Source organism: Hermetia illucens, chromosome 4, assembly GCF_905115235.1.
Source record: "Hermetia illucens chromosome 4, iHerIll2.2.curated.20191125, whole genome shotgun sequence".
In the NCBI taxonomy this organism is placed as follows: Eukaryota; Metazoa; Arthropoda; class Insecta; order Diptera; family Stratiomyidae; genus Hermetia; species Hermetia illucens.
Window position 1 is genome coordinate 131,712,920 of NC_051852.1, and position 19,949 is coordinate 131,732,868.

At 42.6% G+C, this 19,949-nt stretch overlaps 2 protein-coding genes and 1 long non-coding RNA gene across 3 annotated transcripts; 1 reads left to right on the plus strand and 2 right to left on the minus strand.

Annotated features, from left to right (window-relative positions):
• Positions 1-1,116: 1,116 nt before the first annotated feature.
• On the minus strand, positions 1,117-10,638 carry LOC119654280 (leucine-rich repeat-containing protein 1). Its single transcript, XM_038059563.1, has 5 exons — positions 10,004-10,638; positions 2,052-2,234; positions 1,708-1,852; positions 1,331-1,624; positions 1,117-1,261 (listed from the first exon to the last, which is right to left on the minus strand). Exons 1-5 carry the CDS (start codon positions 10,332-10,334, stop codon positions 1,144-1,146), a joined length of 1,071 nt encoding a protein of 356 aa, XP_037915491.1. The 5' UTR covers positions 10,335-10,638; the 3' UTR covers positions 1,117-1,143.
• Positions 5,128-6,079, minus strand: LOC119654281. Its single transcript, XR_005249805.1, has 3 exons — positions 5,782-6,079; positions 5,361-5,715; positions 5,128-5,242 (listed from the first exon to the last, which is right to left on the minus strand). It is a non-coding gene; the product is annotated as an uncharacterized LOC119654281 (long non-coding RNA).
• On the plus strand, positions 9,774-19,243 carry LOC119654279 (alpha-amylase 2-like). The gene is made up of 4 exons (XM_038059562.1): positions 9,774-9,911; positions 17,461-17,696; positions 17,782-18,252; positions 18,397-19,243. Exons 2-4 carry the CDS (start codon positions 17,511-17,513, stop codon positions 19,240-19,242), a joined length of 1,503 nt encoding a protein of 500 aa, XP_037915490.1. The 5' UTR covers positions 9,774-9,911; positions 17,461-17,510; the 3' UTR covers position 19,243.
• The last annotated feature ends 706 nt before the right edge of the window (positions 19,244-19,949 follow it).

The window sequence follows — 19,949 nt, forward strand, 5'->3', positions numbered from 1 at the left end:
GAGGAACTTGAAATCGCTTACTTGTAGGTAGCAAGATGACAGCAATGAGGCCAGCGTTGGAACCAGGCTCGAGGCAGTCTACAGTCATTTGCCGATCGTACCAGTAAAATTTGAATAGCAATTCGATAATGTTTTGTAATGGCATACATACTATGGAACTGATAATCCAATTAAAGCTTTTTATAGTTATTTTGTGAATGACAATAAATGGAAATGTTAAAAATTGGAAACCAGAGTGTTGATATCCCCAAATGACGATTTGACATATTGTCCAAAGTGTCCGAACATTGCAGAGGACGTAGAACATGCCTTATTTCAGTGCTCGTTGTTCACCGGTCAAAGAGCCACGTTAGAAGGTACAACTGGAGAGCTCTTCACTCCGGGAAACATTATTGATCATATGTTGAAATCGAAGGGGAAATGGATTGCAGTCGGAAAGGTGATTGAAGCTATCCATAGGAAGCTTAGACAGAAGGAAATCAGCCAGAACAAGGAACGACTGTATAACAAGAGCGCGAATGCGAGCGTTGGATAAATTCTGATCCAGTCCCGCGGGAAAGACGGACAGATAGCTATGCAGACATTGAACCGATTTTAATAAGGGCTCGAAGAAATTTGTCAAGCTTATCCCTTCACGCATCTTAAGCATTCAATTTCATCCGCTTATCATTACAGTCTAGACCGGAAAAAGATGCATACAAAAATTATAGATCGCGCAGCTACTCCGAAACAAGGACTATGCGATCAAAAGGAGCCAAAAGCCGGGAAAATTTGTGTTAATATATGATGTATATAATTATCGGGTGAATTAATTATTACTTGTCAAACGGGTAGGCTTTGACCAGCAACATCATGATCGAATTTATCCTTAAACAAGTTCCAAATGGTTGGTATCATTGAATTGTTCAATATGAGGTCAGGGTGAGGTGAGGTAGTAACTAGTATTATACCACTATAAAAAATAGAATTTACTCCACAAAAATGTAAGTGCAATGCCTACTAAGTGATGTAAGCCACTATGTTGGCACTCCATACAAACCGGTTCTAATGTAGAATTCTAACCACGATCCTAACTAACGTAACACGTTTGGAATTCCATTATATCAAACAAATATATTATTCCTTAATTTTCTATATTTTTGATTAAATAACATTCCAGTTTATATTATAATATTCACTAACATTTACACACTTCCATTTCGTCATACATTCGATGGAACAGAAAGGACATGAAAAGATCAACTTAGAGTTGCTGTTCGTCCTGTTGAGAGAATGATCATTAAAATAAACAATGCTCTTGTAGTATCAGCAAAACGATGTCACTACATACCTTTTCACCAATAGTAGATAATATTCTGAATAAAGCCAGCATCCACAATTACCACGGGAGCATTTGGCGGTTGGACCGCCATTGATAGTGTCCCGCAAGCTCCTGGGCACGGAAATACTTTCGTCAAGTGGAATACTGAAACTAACCCCTATTTTCCTTAGACAAATCTCGAAAAGTGAGTTAGGTATCCTACGTTCTGCGTCATAGACTCTTCTGACTTCAGATGAAAGGATCAAATTGCGGAATGTCTGCGTCTCTCGCACAGTGATGTGTGTTGAACAACTATTACCTAGGCTAGAACAAATATCTTAGTATGAATCTGTTGAATATATGTGAATCATGCATCTCAACGTGCTCTGCTCATCTATTTTAATTACCTTTCGTTGTAGTGAATGATATCATAGAATCTCTGGATATGCGTTAAGTACACTATTGGAATATGAGTTACAAATCTATTATTGAACAGACGAACGTGCCTCACAGATGATGCTAACACAGATGGAAGATACAGTAAACCACATCCTGAAAAGCGATAGTAAGTGATAATTAATGGTGGCCCCATGGTACTTTCATTTAATGGGAAGTAGTTAAGAATTCCCACAATTTTATTGAAAATTAGAAAAAATATTAAAATTTTTGGTGAAACAAGTTGTACTCTTTCTCTATACTTTATTATTCTACTATCTACAGGGCCTTTCGACCCTTTGCATTTATTACTTACTATCCGCACAAATGCACTCTAACTTTGGCAATAAGAAAAGTGTATTTGGCAAAGTTCTTAGGTGCAGATTGTCGTTCAATACGATTTCACTTAATTTTCTGAGGCGTGCTATCTCCACGGGTAACTGTTGAAAAAGATTCGCGCTCAGATCCAGTACCTCAAGGTTCTGTAAGTTACCGATATCTGAAAAAAAAATTAAATCAATGGTAATTAGATCACATTTCATAAAAATTAGGGCTTTGAATAAGTTTTCACACTTTTCGTAATCACACTTTTCACAAGTCTGTCTGTTTCTGTTGTTTGCCAACTCCACTGGAATCCTGAATAACCTTCCCACTCCCTTATTTAACCACGAATCTACAAAAACCAACCAAAATCTTCTCCGAAAAGTCTGCATCTCAAGTGGCTCTTACTGCGAAGCCTCACTAGAGGCTATCTGGTAACATGTGAACCGAAATAGTTCTCTGAGACCATATGTCTCAGGAGGATTCCTGGGGATGGGCCCTTGGGTCGGTTATTTCAGTTGGCCCCCTTGTGGGAGTTCCACGATGGCTGTGGTAGTGTCGGCAGAGCACCTTTTGGAGTGTGAAGTTTTGGCTGTACAACTTGGGCACCATACCACTTAGTTGCGGCGTAGATAGTAGATAGGCTCCGAATCGGCTCTGATTGTAGTCTTGAAATCAATCCGTATCCGTGCAACTTTTTTATTTGATATTGCTTCCTGATGTTGAGAGTCGAAATACAACTAGTGCAGAGCAATATACATAGATACCATCGAATTGGTCATTAGCTTGATCGGAATTGGTATGCAGTACATAGCGACTATCCTAGAAGTGTGGAATGGACTAATGTTACCAACTAGAGGTCTTTAGCAATGATCGATTCACCTGGGCGCTTGGCTTCAAATAGGAAGACGAATCTAGTACCACACTAGCTACGGAACCAAGGAATGCGTTACCTTCGCGGGGCACGGTATTTTGTGTTTGACCTACTATCGTTTAACATAATATACAATGAAGTCCTTATCGTTATCGAATCCTGGACTAGTAGTTGCCAAGAATATGACTGTTGCTGCCAAGCACAAAGGATTGAACAGATATAGGTGCCAGTACTTGGACGTACACATTCATCATTACTTCTAAGCCGGCTAACCCTAAGATGATACTATGCACTCAGGACAGTTTTCTAAAATGCAGGAAGCGTAATTTTTGGAATGATAATTAACATCCTAACCAGAAACATATTGTGCATATATTAAGGGTCCAGTTCCTTCCCTTATCGGCACATGAACAGCAACCACAATGAGAACAGGATCCTTGTGTCTACCGCAGGTGCTTCAAAAAACTTCCCTTCCGAAGAGACGGTGTTTTTTTCTGGCAAACCTGATGGAAGATTTCTCGAAGAGTGCGCCCTTACGAGACCCTTACCAGAGGTGCAACTCTGAAAACTCGACTTATTGAGCACCACACCTCGAGTCCAACTCCACCGCTGAGCAGATACGAAGCATGCTTGGACCATTGCTCAACCCTAAGGTATGTATTCGCTATAGTCTCCTCTTAAGTGGGTGCAATCTTCCGTTAAATTCCTTTAGAGATTTGGGATTGGATTTGGGACGCACTCCAAGCTCCAACAGCGGTAAACCGATGAACCATCTTCCAATTAAAAAATTACCCTTTTATTTGTGGTTACACGCTTGCAATATCGAAGACTTATCACAATAAGAATAGTCTAATAACTCCACCGAAGCCGCTCCCAAGCCCGGTTGCGACAGCAGGAGGGATGGATAGCTTCAGTCTGAATGGCTGTACACCACCGCAGCGTCTCAGGGGGTAGGTGAGAAAAGTGTAGGAACTCTGCAGTCTTGCAGATTATTCACTGAGCAAGCTATCCCCACACATGACAATTAGGTATAAAATGCAAATCCATATATTAGAGTGTCCGGATAGCTACGTGGTTAGAGCACAAGGCTGTCATACGGAAGGTCGCGGTTCGAGTCTCACTGATGGCAGTGAGATTTGTATCGTGATTTGACGTCGGATACCAGTCGACTCAGCTGTGAATGAGTACCTGAGTCAAATCGAGCTAATAATCTCCCCTGCTCCAATATGGATTGTTGCGCTAACGATTATTATTATATATGAGAAGGAGAAAAAATTTAAGGTCCGGTACGGATAACCGGCAGGAGTCATCTGACTTGGTGACTGGGTCGGGCTCCCGTAATGGACAGCACGGCGTCGAAACCGATAGTTGTGGGGCGGTTCGACGTCTAGGCGCCACGAAGACCAGGAGCACAGCTCCGCCTGCTGCAGCTGTTTTGTCACAATCTGTGTCGACCACTTCAGCAGGTTCGCGTAGGCAGCGGATGAAATGGACTGAAAAGATGAACCTCTTCATCATCCGCTCCTACTTCGAAATAACGGCGAGGGCGGGTACAACATCTTACCGCCCCTTGTTGGACCAGAGATTCGTCGAGCGTTTCCCGCAACTCTCGCACTTGACTGTGCAGCGAGTTGCAGACCAGTACCGCTTTATTACTCGCAGCGACATAATCTCGGCGACCACCAAGGAGCGTGTTCGAATTCAGGTCATCGGGGAAACTGATGACCGAGAGTCGATGGGAACAGAGGCGGCCGATCCCTAAAGGGAATTAACACATAAATAACGCATTAATTGTAGATTCGGTCACATTCCGCTGGATGTGCACAACGAGAAACCAAAAAAGGATACTTCGCCCAACACATCGACTAGAAAGCTTTCGAGATGGTCGATGGAGACCATAGAGGCCTAAAGGGCAAGATTGAGTGAGAAAATGGGCAAATCCATTAAGGGGGAGAAGAATGGCGACCTAGACCTAAATAGAGGGGGAGGGGGGAGGCAACTATTATAGAAATGACTTAATAAATTGAATACGCTCCCCTTATCAGTCCAAATTGACGATAAGCACAGAAAAGGAGTCGGAATGCGCTATATGGAGCAGAAGCTTTTATGAAATCGCAAAAGGGATTATATCCATGACGCTAAACAATAAAGAGGAACAGTTGTGGAAATTATACTGGGCCAACTTACCAGGAATGAAACAATCCTCAGTGCTTGTGGCGAAATATGAAAGAGAATTCAATCATGAAGAAGAGCGTTCGAATCTTATTACCAATTCTCACCGGTCACAAGGTAGAGATGTGTGCACTGCCGCTCTGCGGAGAGCAATCGGATTAACTCCTGCTATCATTATTAAAGTTACCTTCAAGACGGCACCATACATGGATAGAAACTGCAAAGCACATGTTTGAAGAGGTTCCTCTTCATCCTTACCATCATGCCCCGGTATTTCATCACCGGCTTCGACAAGACCATGACTTCACAAATCGACATATGGAGGACTGTGGGAACCCTCTCCTAGGTCAGGACGGCCACTTTGGTTTTCTTTGAAACTAGAGACAATCTATCCACAGTCAACCATCTATTGACTATCCGTGTATACTGAGCTTCTTCGATCGTGCCTGCAGCAAATAGCGCCGCAATATCATCCTCATATCTGACCAGATGCTGTTCATCAAGCATCTCTAGTCACAGAAGACTATCGTATGAGGTGTTCAACAGGAAACCATGTTTTCGTAGAGTATGTTGCCCTCATTTAATTGGCCCTTCAGTATCTGCAATAGGTACCCTGAAACATGGAAAAAAATACCCAGTGTCTTGGACATGGCTTCGTAGAATTCAAGACGTTTCTTACAGTTAGCGTTGCAAACAGATCATCGACAGCAGCAATTGCATTTGTTATCCTGTCTCACCACTTAGATCACTTCCTTAAACGTATCAATTGTAGATCGCCCTGCTCTAAAACTATGTTGTTTTTGTGGAAAGTCTCTCCAGTAAGTGCTGCGTCAGCCAATCTTGCATTGATGAGTTCCTCAAGTCTTGGGACCGCCTCCGCCTCTACTTATCAGCACAAGCCTCCTCACTTCTCAGCAAGAGGGTAACTAAGCCGCTGTCAAATATGTGATGAACCCACTGAATAGCAAACTCCAGTTGCTGTGCGTTGCTGTACACACCAAGTTTTTTAGTAACCAAATTATGCCAGTCGTCATGGGTGTCTGAGATTGTTTCGCTGCTGTAAGCTTATCACTTGCACAGTGTTAAGTGTGATGAAAGTGAAACTGAAGCATTATTTGACTGCGTGAATGTCACATACCCTATTGAGGAAGCCCCATGAACACCTTATAATATCACTGATTAGCTCCTGACAGTAGTGTGCATTTTGCCAGCGGTCAAAGGGTAGTATTGGTCCCCGGGCGAAACGTGGATTGGTACCCACGATGGAGCATAAAACCTGGAAAACGCCTGCTGAACCAACACCAACAGCTCTACTACCAAACCCTATCTCCACCTCCACGTGGCGACCGCTGGGAGCTCTTTCTTAACGGGGGGAGGTCAAAATAGACTCAGATCACTATCTCGTTGGCATGGTACTCTGAGCTCGAATAACAACATCACCCACAATCCCCTCTGACAATCAAGTGGGAGTTAACACTGAAGCCATCCACAACACAGCCCTCCGCGACACCTATAAGAGGGAAATGGATGCCGCAATAACCGCAGTTAACAGAGGTCCTGGAGATGAAGCATCAATAAATGATTTTCACAGTCACCTGAAGAACGTTATGATCGATACGGCCAAAAACATACTTGACCCCAGGCGCAAAAGGAGTCGGAATAGCTGGTTTGACGATGAATGTAGGCTAGCAACGGAACGGAAGAATGCTACATACCGAGTAATGTTGCATTTTCAAAGAACGCGGGCACGCGCAGAGACTTATCACGAACTCCGGCCTGGGAGAACCAACAAGTCTGTGAACTGGAAAAATACAGGGACCAACCGCAACAGGCGCGGAAGTTTTACCAACAAATCAGCAGAATGAAGCCTTACACACCTCGATGCTCATCCTGCCGAAACAAAGAAGGAAATCTGATTTCCGACAGAATGGGCATATTGGAGCGATGGGTTGAGTATTTTGATGAGCTGCTCAACAATCAAAATATCGGCGAGTTGGAGGTCCCGCCAACTGAAGACGACGGCCAAATACTGCCACCACCAAGTATAGGAGAAACAGTCCGTGCAATTCATCGGCTAAAAAATCATAAGTCGCCAGAAGTCGATGAAATTACAGCCGAATTGGTTAAATATGGAGGCGACCAGTTACACCAAGTGGTTCATCAACTTCTGCTCAAGGTATGCGACAGCGAATCAATGCCTGACGATTGGCAACGGGGCATTATCTGTCTCATACATAAAAAGGGAGATATCACACAGTGCAGCAATTATAGAGGTATCACGTTGCTGAGTACTATCTATAAGATATTCTCTTCTATCTTGCTAGGCCGGATAGCCCCATACGCGCACCACATCACTGACCAAATCAGCAACAAATCAGATTTTCTCTCTGCGGCAAGCGATGGAAAAACTGATGTAATATGAACAATAGTTGTACCATCTATTCATCAACTTTAAAGGCGCCTATGATAGCATAGCCAAGGTAAAACTCTACACGTCCAAGAGAGAACTCTCTATAAAATGAAATTGATAAGACTCACTATGCTGACCTTGAGCAATATGTGAGGCCAGATAAAAGCAGCGGGATCACTCTGAAGACCATTCGACATCAATAACGACCTACGACAAGGGGATGCCTTATCATGTGTCCTCTTTAATCTGGCCCTCGAGAAAGTGATCCGTGATGCTGAGGTAAGTGCAAGAGGTACGATCCTCTTTGAGCCCACCCAACTACTGGCCTATGCTGACAATATTGACACCATGGAAGAACCACCCGAGACGTTCAAACTGCCTTCATCCAGATCGAGCAGGCGGCAATCGGGGCGAGATCTTGGACTGCACATCAATGAAGGCAAAACAAAATATATTGTGGCAACGTAAGCACCGAAAAACAACCAACCAAAAACTTCAAACCGCACTGGTCAAACGGGAAGAATAAAGATAGGAGAATACAACTTTAAGACCGTTGATAATTTCTACTATCTAGGGTCGAAAATCACAACCGATAACAGCTACGATGCTGAAATCCGCGCACGGTTGTTATCAGCCAACAGAACCTATTTCAGCTTACAAAAACTGTTCCGCTCAAAACTTCTCACCATAGGCTCAAAATTCTTACTGTATAAGAGAATGATCTTGCCAGTACTCCACCCTATATTCCTCGGAGACTTGGGTTCTTAGCAAGAAGAATTGCGAACTCTTGGTCGCGTTCGAGAGAAGAATCCTCCGAAGAATTTTTGGCCTCCTAACTGAGGATGGACGATTCCGTAGCCTACATAAACGACGAAATCTATGAGCGATATCATGACCATCAAGTGGATAAAATCCGGGTTAATAGGTTACGGTGAACATTCGTATGGTTGAGGATGATCCAGCTCGGAAAGTCTATAACGACAATATCTATGGTAGAAAAAGAAGACGAGGCAGACCCTGCCTAAGATAGAGCGATGGCGCAGGTCAGGACGCCAAACAGCTTTTAGGGATATCGAATTGGTGGACCTCGGCGTAAAACCGGGATGTCTGGAGTTTCTTATTAAGGCAGGCCTAGACCGAATACCGGTTTTTGCACCGTTGACGATGATGATGATGATGATTTCATGGCGGAATTCATTTTCACTTCCTTAGAATCTGCGTACCTAAGGTTTACCTTATCCTGATCTCTTGCATGCTGTGCAACCCACCGAAACCTGAGACAGTTTCTCCCTAGACCCGCGATTTCAGCCGTCCACCAATACACAGGTGGCTTCCGCTGAAGGAGAGTCTGATACATCGCAAGTTGCGGTAATAAAGATCAATATTATGCTGATAAGTTCTTCTATATGCATGCTTCGCCAATTCGCTCGTTCAGGACGTTGAGAGGAGCCGTTTGTCACTTCCAAAGAAATGTACTCAAGATCACTAGCCTTGAAATCTTCGAATGCCTCCCCATCATTGTACCCTAGCAATAAGGATTCTGTAGCAAAGGTCACGTCAGGAACGTCGAAGTGCTACCGATATTTAGGACAATAGGTCCCGAGCAGGTGACAATCTGTAAGATGTATGTATCCCGAGAATCTAGTTTAGCCTTGCCCCATTCAGGGCTCTGGCATCCCACTAGAACCGCCCTTCCATGTTTCGTGTCTCGTCGTTCAAGGCACTCTATTCTGAAGGATGGACATAGATTCGTCCACTGTGAAGTAAATGGTGAAAAGAGTCGCTTTTTCACAACGAACCCAGACAAAGTCATCTCCTCGGCCATGGCCCCGCTCTCACCATTAAGTCCTTTCATCATGAGCCTTGATTCTTTCGTCTTCTAATCAACGCATACGTTAGTATCTGTAGCAATGGGTAAGCTTCGGAGTCCCGCTACTAGTTGTAACACAAATTAAATGACTAATAACGATGAGAAATGGGCGTGACAACGAGCAGGTTTAATATTCACTTTAATGGCTATTATTATACAATATGTATCTGAATATTTATATTTTTGTGGATAACTATGCATATTATCCAACAATCGAAAATAATTTCCATTTGAGATAGCGGCTTACGCTCAGAAGGGTGGGTTTACAAAATTGGCCCTAAAATAATCAAGGTTTCTTTATGTTCTCATTATCAGTTTATTATCTCGCGTTATACTGACTACGGACCGCCCTTGTCGCTAAGAACACTAGGAGTGACATGCAAAATTAAATAAACCCAATCTGGCGTATCTGAGAACATGCCTCCAACTAAATTCTACATAATTCAGTCTGCCCCAGGCAACTAGAGTGAAAAGTGGAAAGTGAAAAGTACTGCGTTTGTTAGTTGCAAGTGTGCTGCTGATTAAAAACGTAAGTAGAAGCCTATCATATGCACTAGTTTGATAGCTAACTGAGAATCGAATTGAATAGAGCAAGCAAAAACCAAAGATACTCAGGCTTACCCTTTGGGAGAACTCGAATCTCATTGCCGCCCACACTAAACCGCTTAAGATTCACCAACTTCCCGATACTCGCCGGCAAACTGCACAACCGATTATTAGATAAATCAAGAAATTCCAAGTTTTCTAAAAAATAGATATTTTCGGGTATCTCTCGTATGAGATTTCCCAAAAGATGGATGAATCTTAGATTAATCAATTTGAGCAACCACTCAGGTATGGAAGCAATGAAGTTCTCCTTCAAATAGACTTCCTCCAATTCCTTGTAGTCTAATAGCGTCAAAGGAATGCTGTCTAGGTTGTGGTAGCTCCAGTGCAAGATGGTCTTATTCATGCTTTCTCCAACTCTTGTCCTATCACAATTTTTGAAAAGATTCGCACTCAAATCACTTTGATTTCCCGCGAATTTTCTTTTGCGTCCGTTTGAAACGTTTGAGGTGACTGAAAAACCAGAGAGAAAATTTGCTGAGGAGAGGAGTACATTTTCCAACTGCCAAAATTTTCACGTTGCAAAACAAAGGTCTATTTTTAAATTTTGCTTATAAACATTGACACCAAATTCACGGTGAGCGTGATCTAAATTTGTTTCTTTTGCGATCAGATGGGAAAATTTCATAGCGAACTTGCTGCAAATTATATTTTTTACAAAAATAAAACTTGGCGTCAAATCATGTTTTGCATACTTTGTGGCGTTTAGAATTTTATTAATTTAATTGAAAACTAAAATTTGAAGCATTACCAATATGATTCGACTATGCTTAATTTTTATTTAAAATTTAATGACCAAAAAATTAAAACCATTAATCAACATACGTGCAGCAGTAGATATTTTTAATTTTTACATTCTGCTTTAGTAACATCAAACACGAAATAATATTGTTTGCCAAATCTAGACTGAGCAGAAACACCTCTTCCCACACAGTGTCATATGTATTGGAATTATTATAGCCCTAAGTGCTGGTTATGTGTCCAAGGGCCAAACTCACCGCATATTTTGTTAGATCCCAGCCGAAGTGTGGACCACAAATGTTATTTCCAGCAAACGTTATTTGTGTCTCCAAAATCATCTTACTTCCTTCAATAGCCTATCCGCTCCGAAGAAGTTGGTAATATTTTTGATGAATACCGCACGGGAAATCCCTCTTCTAGCAATAAACCATCCCATTGTTCCAGGCATATGAACACAGCTATATAATATTGGGTTGGGGAAAAAGAAATGTCGTATTTGTGATCGAAATTTGACGCTTTATTTAACATACTTAAAATTATCCGATTTAAGTCAAATATGCGCCGTTTTGTTCGTAAACTTGTTTCGATTTAGATGGCACCTTCATTATCCCCCCTTATAAACTACCATCCCCCACCTTATTTCCAAAAAAATCAGACAGCCACTTTTCGCAAGCCTCTTTTGAGGCGAACTTAGTAGCACCAAGAGCATTTTGCATGGACCGGAAGAGATGGTAATCACTTGGTGCCAGGTCTGGACTATACGGTGGGTTCGATAGGACATCCCATCCGACCTCCCGTAGCTACTGACGGGTCAGCAAAGATGTGTGAGGCCGAGCGTTGTCCTGGTGGAACACGACACCATTCCTATTGAATTCTGGCCGCTCCGGGTCAATGGCCTGCTTCAAAGGGTCGACTTGCTCACAGTAGAGGACGGAATTGAGGGTCTGGCCATAGTTAAGCAGCTCATAGTGGATGATTCCCTTCCAATCCTATCAAACACACCGCAAAACCTTCCTGGCCGTCCATCCGGGCTTGGCGATGGTTTGGGTCAGCTCGCCGCACTTTGACCACGATCTTTTTCGCTTGAGATTGTCGTACGAGATCCACTTTTCATCACCAGTAACCATCCGGTTACATGGGTCGAATTCGTTCCGTTTGAGCAGTGCTTCGCAGGCGTTGATGCGGTCCTACAGATTTTTTTCCGTCAACTTGTGTGGCTGCCAAACATCCAACTCTTTTTGGGATCCAATCTTCTGCAAATGGTTCCAAACGGTTTTATGGTCCGAATCCAGTTCCTGGCCAATCGAGCGAATGCTCACATGCCGGTCTACTTGGATGATTTCGACGATTTTATCGGTTTTTACGACAACTGGCCTATCAGTACGGGGTGTATCTTCGACATCCACTACACCAGAACGAAATCGATCTAACCAACGCTGTGCTGTGCGAATCGTTACAGTATCGGGCCCATAAACTTCACAAATTTTTCGGCCGACTTCCTTGCATTTTTACCTCGCAGGTAGTAAAAACTTGAAATATGACGAATTTCTTGCTTGGTGGATTCCATCTTTGACGCGCTATAACTTGAGACTGAAACGTACGAACACAACACTGTCAGAGAGACACTTGTAGCACAGATTGTAGTCTTCAAATCGCCGTATGATATGACCCTATGCGATAAGTGCAACACAAGATATATTTAAGTGTCCCCATCTATTGACAAAATACGACATTACTTTTTCCCCAACCTAATATAATATAAGCCATTGTATTTTTGGCAACTATTATGATGGGCGAAAAGCTTTACCAGTCGAATTCGCTCTTATAGTTTTATTTCGTTTAAGGGAGAAGTCTCCACTCCAAGCATTCAGTTCTTTTGCTAGGCCTATTGTATTAGCCCCTTCAAACTGCGGCGTTCGCTGGCTTCTACGAATCTGATAACATCTCCCAGGGGCATAGAATGCACAATTTTTTGCTGAAGAAAAAATTTACCAAAGTATTTTCTTCTGAGACCTGGGGCAGCCGATCCTGCAATTTCTGTTGCAACTATTCTTCTGCTGCTATTAAAATCACATATAGTTCCGTCTGGAAAATAGTGATAATTTTTGCAACAGATCCTGTCAGTTCTATAATCGTGTTTTCCGAAGTTACTCTTTAGTCCGATCCGTTTCCATAACCAAACCGTCCGTGACGATTATTGAGTCTCTAATCCCAAAATGCGCATGGTCATTTATCGATCATTCTTATCTCCTGGTAACTACGTCACTGTTTGTCTCGTCAAAGATAAATCTGGAAACTATATGATCGAGAAACATCAGAGCTACCTGTTCTTTGTCAAAGAATTTCCAGAAGAACACATGGCCCTATAATTGGCCACTTGGGAATCAAGATGTACTCCTAAATATTTGACCAGCTGAATTTCTACCCCTGATAAGATGGGTAATGTCTATCTGCCTCACCTTATGTTCCCACTCGACATAACTAATTCAGACATCCTAGTGTTCATCGTTAGTCCATTACGTAGGCACCGACTGTGGCTTATCTGCAGGGTTACATTCAAGTGAACACAAACAACTCCCTGTTGGAAGCTCCTGAGATTTCCATGACTTACACTCGACTACTGTGAGGATCGTTCTCCACTTCATCAAGTGAACACTCTAGCTGATCCATAATTGGAGGCACTTTCTATATCCATGAATGCGCCTAAGGCGTATTTTTTCGGAGACCGCTATCTCAATTTTTGCCTCGAGCTTCTGGAGTGCTGTCTTCGAAGACTTGCCATCTTGCAGGCATGCTGCACTGGAAGCGACCAGCAAGGAATGAATATAAACCGATCTATTATTCTTTCCAGTCTTTTGTCTCTATCTCCATTTAGCTGTAAGAATAAACATCCCCTTCATATGATGCCAGATAGTAAGCGTGTAAGCACCGATTTGTATCTATGGAACGGGCTGTCTGAGTTTCTTTTCACTTTGGCAAATTAAAGATTCGAAAGCTTCCCTCATAACAGATGTGATCATCTGTGTTGCTCAATAGCAGATGCATCTCGCAGAGATCGTAACTCGATCGTCCAGATTCATTTTGTAAGTCCCCTAATCTGTCTTCCGCGGATTTCAAAATGGAGTGATTGCATGTGGATGCGCCGTGATATCCACTCTCCGACAAGAGACGAGATTACAAATGGGGTCATTACCCAAGTTAAGGATCTGCAGTTCGGTAATATTCTAGATCCATTACGCTAGTGTTTGAACTTCCCCAACAGATATAGTCTGATTTAACATCGCATCCTGCTATAAACCCCCTCCCCCGCTTAACTTCAGGTAACTGGTATATTGCTTAGCTTTTGCAAATTTTTCTCTGGGAACTTCGCCCTCGTCTTGAGAACTTCTTACACATCTCCTAATATAGGTCATTGTCCAGGATAGCCCCGAGGTCTTTTAGAAAAAGCATGGCAACAGTCAGCACTGACCACTTTCCAATCTGTTTTGGGAAATTGCACGTCATTTATGCTTCAGACAAAAATGAAGTGATCTGAACGTCGTGTTTATTGACTTTTCGAGCTGACACTCACAACGTGCAAAACCTTCCTAACGTTCATTTTAGGAAATGCCGATTGTAAAGAAAATTCGCGTCCTGTTGGCTCTCTGGCTTGCTTTGTTGCTTAATAGCATCCAAGTGGAAGGGTTTGAGGTCATTCTAGACATTAAGTTGTTCCAGCGTTTCAGCGATATTATGCTCCTCATCTGGAGGCCAGAGAACAGATCTGTTGCTCCATGGTAGCTCAGAGAACCTCTTGAGAGACAGTGACGCATCCTCCTACACATAGTTGCGGGTGACGCAGTGTTACCTGAATTAATCACTCGTACTAACTAAAGCAAAATATAATGCCTTGCAATGATGTAGTTCTTTTAGAAAGGGGGAATTTCTTCCTAAGCTGTTCGCACCGCTCACTATGGCAACCGATAGGATTATTGTCGCTAGACAAGACCAACCCATTGGTTTCAGCAACCTCGACCCCAAATGGGGGCTTAGCTGCAGAGCGTCCGGGGCTCGCACTACCTAAAAAACCCCGTTAGTCTCCCCAGTCCCATCACTACAGGATCATTATTTTGGTATCTTCGTGAGGTGGCTTTGTCTTTAAGCACTCGTACTTCCGCTCCATCTCTTTCCACATCCACATCATACCTCCTTCTGAAATTTTAGTATTTCGGAGGAAACCATAAGCCAAAATCTTCGCAATTATATTTTTCGAAATCATGTTCTTTCCCTTTTCTCCATCGCGAAGCTTGGGCGGTGAAACACATCACATGCTCTGCATCCTCCACTATGCCACCGCATTCTGAACAATTCGGCGAATCATCCAACCCAAAACCATGCCAATCTGTTTGTAGCGACCAGCATATCCCGTGAGGAAATGGATAATGTGGTAGTTGTTTCTAAATGTTGCAAATGACCCTATTCATCTAGCAATTCTACGCATACTCGTCCTATCTCGCATCAGATAATAATAATAATAATCGTTGGCGCAATAATCCAATTGGATCAGGACCTTGAAATGTGTTAGAACACTTCATTCAAGACCGTAACGGAACACTACAGGATCACAGGACCCTGTAGGAGGCAATGTGGTCAGCATTGCGCTCGCCCGAGATTATTACCCTGATTTGAATCAGGTACTCATTCAAAGCTGAGTCGACTGGTATCCCCACTAGTGATATTTGAACCGCGACCTTCCGTATGGCAGCCTTGTGCCCTAACCACTCAGTTATCCGGACGCATAACATAGAAAACGTATTTCTTTTACTATAGTGTACTGTCTTAGCTGATGTGGTTCTAAAAATGCTGAAAACCTTTAGAGCCATCAGCTGGCAAACCGAATTTACCTGCTTCCTTTTCTGACATACGATTTCGTCTAAACAGGTGACGCGAAAAGCCTAGCTCACACCACTTCGGTTAAAAGTAATCTGTGCCATAATTGGGCAACATTTCGCCGGGGTGGCACGAACTGCCTTTTGGCATACTAGTTCCTCATCAATTATCACTTCCAGTCATTTAATATCTGGCTTGAGCGAGTGGCTTTCAGAGTGTTATTATTTTTACACTTACAAATCGCTTCCGTTTACTCATTCGTCAATATCAACCCGGTTTATTCTAGTCAGGTCATCTGCAAAGCCGATAATTTTAGTCTCTGTTGGGACGAGAAGAGCAAGAACCCCATTATGCATAACATTCAACAACAGGGCGACCCAGCAGCCTCTTTGGGACTAGGTAATCTTTGGGGCTCTCATCCGTGCTGTATCAAACGGTCCTCTCTGCCAAGTAATTCTCGAACAAACTCGCTAAATATTAAAGAAAACCTATGCCAGCCAACTCCTCTTTTGTTTGCGGAGTTGAGTACTTTTTTGACAATGCAAACACGGCAAACCGTCGTCAGAATTCAGTGCATATTTTGCAAAATTCACACCACGCCGCGCATAGTCTTCAGTACCAGTTCCAAAGCTCTATTAGGAATGGCAGCTAAACCGGGGGCCTTTTAGTCACTCATCCTACCAGATATCCCCCACAGCGTCGCTATAGTTACTGGAGATATCACACACTTATCGAGCTAGACTACGTTTGTCTTCTGCATTTTCGTAGTGAGAGAACAGAGTGACAACAATCTGCAGCTTCTTCGTTACCACCCTATAGGTCGCTCCCAAAGATTTACATCGATCATCTATCTATCTGTGTGTCTCCTCTCGATCGTAGCTGCCATAAGCCTCTGATAAACCATCCTTGTCCTAAAACATGCGGTTCGCATGAGTTGGGTTGCCTACTGGAGTGATTTGGGTGACTTCTGACGCTTCACTGGTTGACCTATGATGGTGGCTGGCGTTCCACCGTAAGTTTTCCTTAGCGTTTTAATCGCTTACTTTTGTAGTCCGATTGGATCGAACTGCTTTTCTAAGACGTCGTGAGCTCCTTCATTGTGGTGCGCCATCTATATCCTTGCAGGCTATAGTGGTTTCTCGCATGCTAGTCCTTATGTCGGTTTTCTGTCCTAAGGAATTTCCAAATCTGTAATTGATGAGACTGTTACGACGTTTAATTGCCCCCAGGAATCGATCGCCTACCCCGGTCGTGAGGAGTTTCCCTTTGCCCTCTTCCTTGCTTCTAGAAACTCTTCATAACCGTGTGGAGCTCCATGTTTCCAGTGATGAGGAGGCGTAGAAGCTTTCCCGTCTCAATCGTTTCGGCTTTGGGATGGTAGACCATCATCATGCGTGCCCCTGATATATCATCCCCAGCACATATCGGCAGTTCTGTTTTCTTCCATCCTGGCAGTTTAGGGACTATAGTCTTAAGCCAATCCGCCGTGTTCTCCGTCGCACAGTCAACCAGTATCAGATCTGCTTGAAAGCGTATGCTGGTGAACACGAGATACTTATTTTATCTAGGGATTACCATGAAGATGTGGTCCTCAATTATTTACGTACCCTTGCTCATCCTGCCTTTTGAGTAGGGACTCTTGTTGGTTGTGTTCCTTGCAGTCAATGTTGACCTTGACTCCACTGCTTGATCTCACAACTTCCCCTTTCTTGCGTGTCATCAGCTGGTTCTGACTATTACGGAAATGTGTTTCCGCCTGATACCGGGTCCCGCTTGTTTGTTTTTAGTTTGTGTTCGTTTGTGTATTCATATGATTCGTTGCATTGATTTCTTACTTACATTTTTCCTTAATCTTTTTCTAGGCTCATAATTCATCCTTATGTCAGCAAGTAGAACTTGAATAAAATTGCGAATGCATCCTATAACATTATCTACCCTCGTGGGATTAATAGTAGTGTTAAGTGAAATTTCAGCTCAGTTTAATCCTAATCAATGGGTTAATCGGAATACCATTGTTCATTTGTTTGAATGGAAGTGGAACGACGTAGCTGATGAATGCGAACGTTTTCTGGCTCCAAAAGGATATGCCGGAGTTCAGGTAGGATATTTTCATTATGCATGAAGTAAAATGCAATTGGTTTTTGCAAATCATTTCATATATTTATTGAATATCCGAATTTCAGATTTCACCCCCAAATGAAAATATTATAGTCCCTGGACGACCTTGGTACGAACGCTACCAACCTATATCTTACAAACTTGTAACTCGTTCTGGCAATGAGCAAGACTTCATCAATATGGTTCGCCGCTGCAACAAAGTAGGAGTTCGAATCTATGTAGATGTGGTGTTTAATCATATGTCTGCAGACTCTGCGAATCCCATTGGTACTGGAGGAACACGGGCCAACCCTGCCGCGAAGGATTTTCCTGGAGTGCCATATAATGTCACGGATTTTCACCCCACCTGCGCCATTAATAATTATAGTGATCCCTTTAATGTCCGTAATTGTGAACTGGAAGGGCTGAAGGACTTGAACCAAACCGTACCGTGGGTACGAGATCGAATTGTGGAATACTTGAATCGATTAGTTGATATGGGGGTGGCTGGATTTCGCGTTGATGCTGCGAAACATATGTGGCCGAATGATCTGAAGGTAAGTTGATTTTCTCGTGATCGTTTTTCAAAAATGTCAAAAAGGTCCTGATTCAATCAATCTTTTATAAAGAGTATACCAGTATAGTTAGATGATAGCTTAAGAGAATAAATGTCTTTTCAAAACCAGTCTTTTCAATTTCAGATAATCTACAACAGATTGAAGGATCTCAACCCTGATCATGGGTTCAAACCAAATACTAGGCCGTTCATTACCCAAGAAGTTATTGACCATGGAGGTGAAGCCATATCCAAATATGAGTACAGCGGCATGGGTACCGTGACAGAATTCAAATTCCAGGACGAAATAGGCAAAGCATTTCGAGGAGAAAATAAACTAAAATGGCTCATTAGTTGGGGTCCAAGTTGGGGTTTCCTACCCTCTGATGAAGCTTTAGTATTTGTGACCAATCACGATAGTCAACGCGACGGCTCCACATTAACATACAAGAATGCCAAACCCTATCGAATGGCCATTGCATTTCAGCTGGCACATCCTTACGGAGTGAGTCGCATCATGAGTTCATACTATTTTGACAATCGAGAGCAACCACCCCCAACTGCTGATGGGCAAACGATTCTATCTCCAATCATTTTCGCTAATGGCTCTTGTGGTAATGGATGGGTTTGTGAGCATCGTTGGAGGCAAATTTACAACATGATTGGGTTCAAAAATGCAGTGCGTGGTATGGGCCTAAATGACTGGTGGGATAATGGAAATAATCAGATTGCGTTCTGCCGGGGTACAAAGGGATTCGTTGCATTCAATTTGGAAAAAAGTGACTTGAACGAGGGTTTACAAACTTGCATGCAACCTGGTAAATATTGTGATGTTATTTCAGGATCGAAAGTTAATGGAAAGTGTACCGGGAAAACTGTTAATGTGAGATCAGATGGAAGAGCGAAAATTTATATAGGAATGAATGAGGATGATGGGGTCTTAGCTATTCATAGTGGTATGAAGTTATATGTACAGGAATCTCATGAATAAATCACTCTTACAAAAATATAATGTTTTCTTTTTCGAACAAGGTTAAAAATGGCGATCCAATATTTTCAAGGAAACTGATAGTTTAGTTTTCAATATCGACTCTCGATTTGACTTTGCAATATTAAAATGAATAAACTTTTGAAAACCCATCGAGAGACGCATCTCTCCCAATTGTTCCACGTTCCGTGTAACCCCATATTGATCGCAGATATTCTCATTTCGGATATATTTTTTACCAATATATCCATATTTCGACCAGTTGTACCCTTCGCCAGGTCTCCAGAGTTAATTTTCTTTATTTTGTTTCCGGAAAATCGGTAATCCCAATATTTCATACCAACCTTAAGACCGGTAAGCTCTCTTACGGGTCTAGTTTTCTACTGTTCCCGCATTGCTTTACCACACATATGTACGTTGTTGCATGGGATGCTGTGTCCATCCTCCATGATTGATTTCAGTATTGTGATCTTCCTTTTCTTCTTCTTGGTCGTTTCCGCTTCTTTGGCGTGCTCTTTCTAGTCAGCGTACCGAACCCCGTCTTTTAGTTTGGCTTATATAGATATACTCACAATCTGGACACGTTACTTTGTATATTATGCTGTATTCGTCTCTTAATTTCATGTCTTTTGGGGATCCTAGCCTGGTGTTGGTTTGGTGCATCCTACTCGTTAATTTTGACATTCAATCAGTTTATCGTTCGTTTATGT

What these genes read in the sequence shown, in the direction of transcription:
- LOC119654280 (XM_038059563.1), bottom strand. Translation starts at nt 10,334, where the DNA reads ATGAATAAGACCATCTTGCACTGGAGCTACCACAACCTAGACAGCATT. An exon ending in GATTCGAGTTCTCCCAAAGG is followed by an intron (nt 2,235 to 10,003) that starts GTAAGCCTGAGT and finishes TTTTTTTTTCAG; the next exon opens with ATATCGGTAACTTACAGAAC. An exon ending in AGAGTGCATTTGTGCGGATA is followed by an intron (nt 1,853 to 2,051) that starts GTAAGTAATAAA and finishes ATCGCTTTTCAG; the next exon opens with GATGTGGTTTACTGTATCTT.
- LOC119654279 (XM_038059562.1), top strand. Translation starts at nt 17,511, where the DNA reads ATGCATCCTATAACATTATCTACCCTCGTGGGATTAATAGTAGTGTTA. An exon ending in AAGGATATGCCGGAGTTCAG is followed by an intron (nt 17,697 to 17,781) that starts GTAGGATATTTT and finishes TCCGAATTTCAG; the next exon opens with ATTTCACCCCCAAATGAAAA. An exon ending in TGTGGCCGAATGATCTGAAG is followed by an intron (nt 18,253 to 18,396) that starts GTAAGTTGATTT and finishes TTTCAATTTCAG; the next exon opens with ATAATCTACAACAGATTGAA.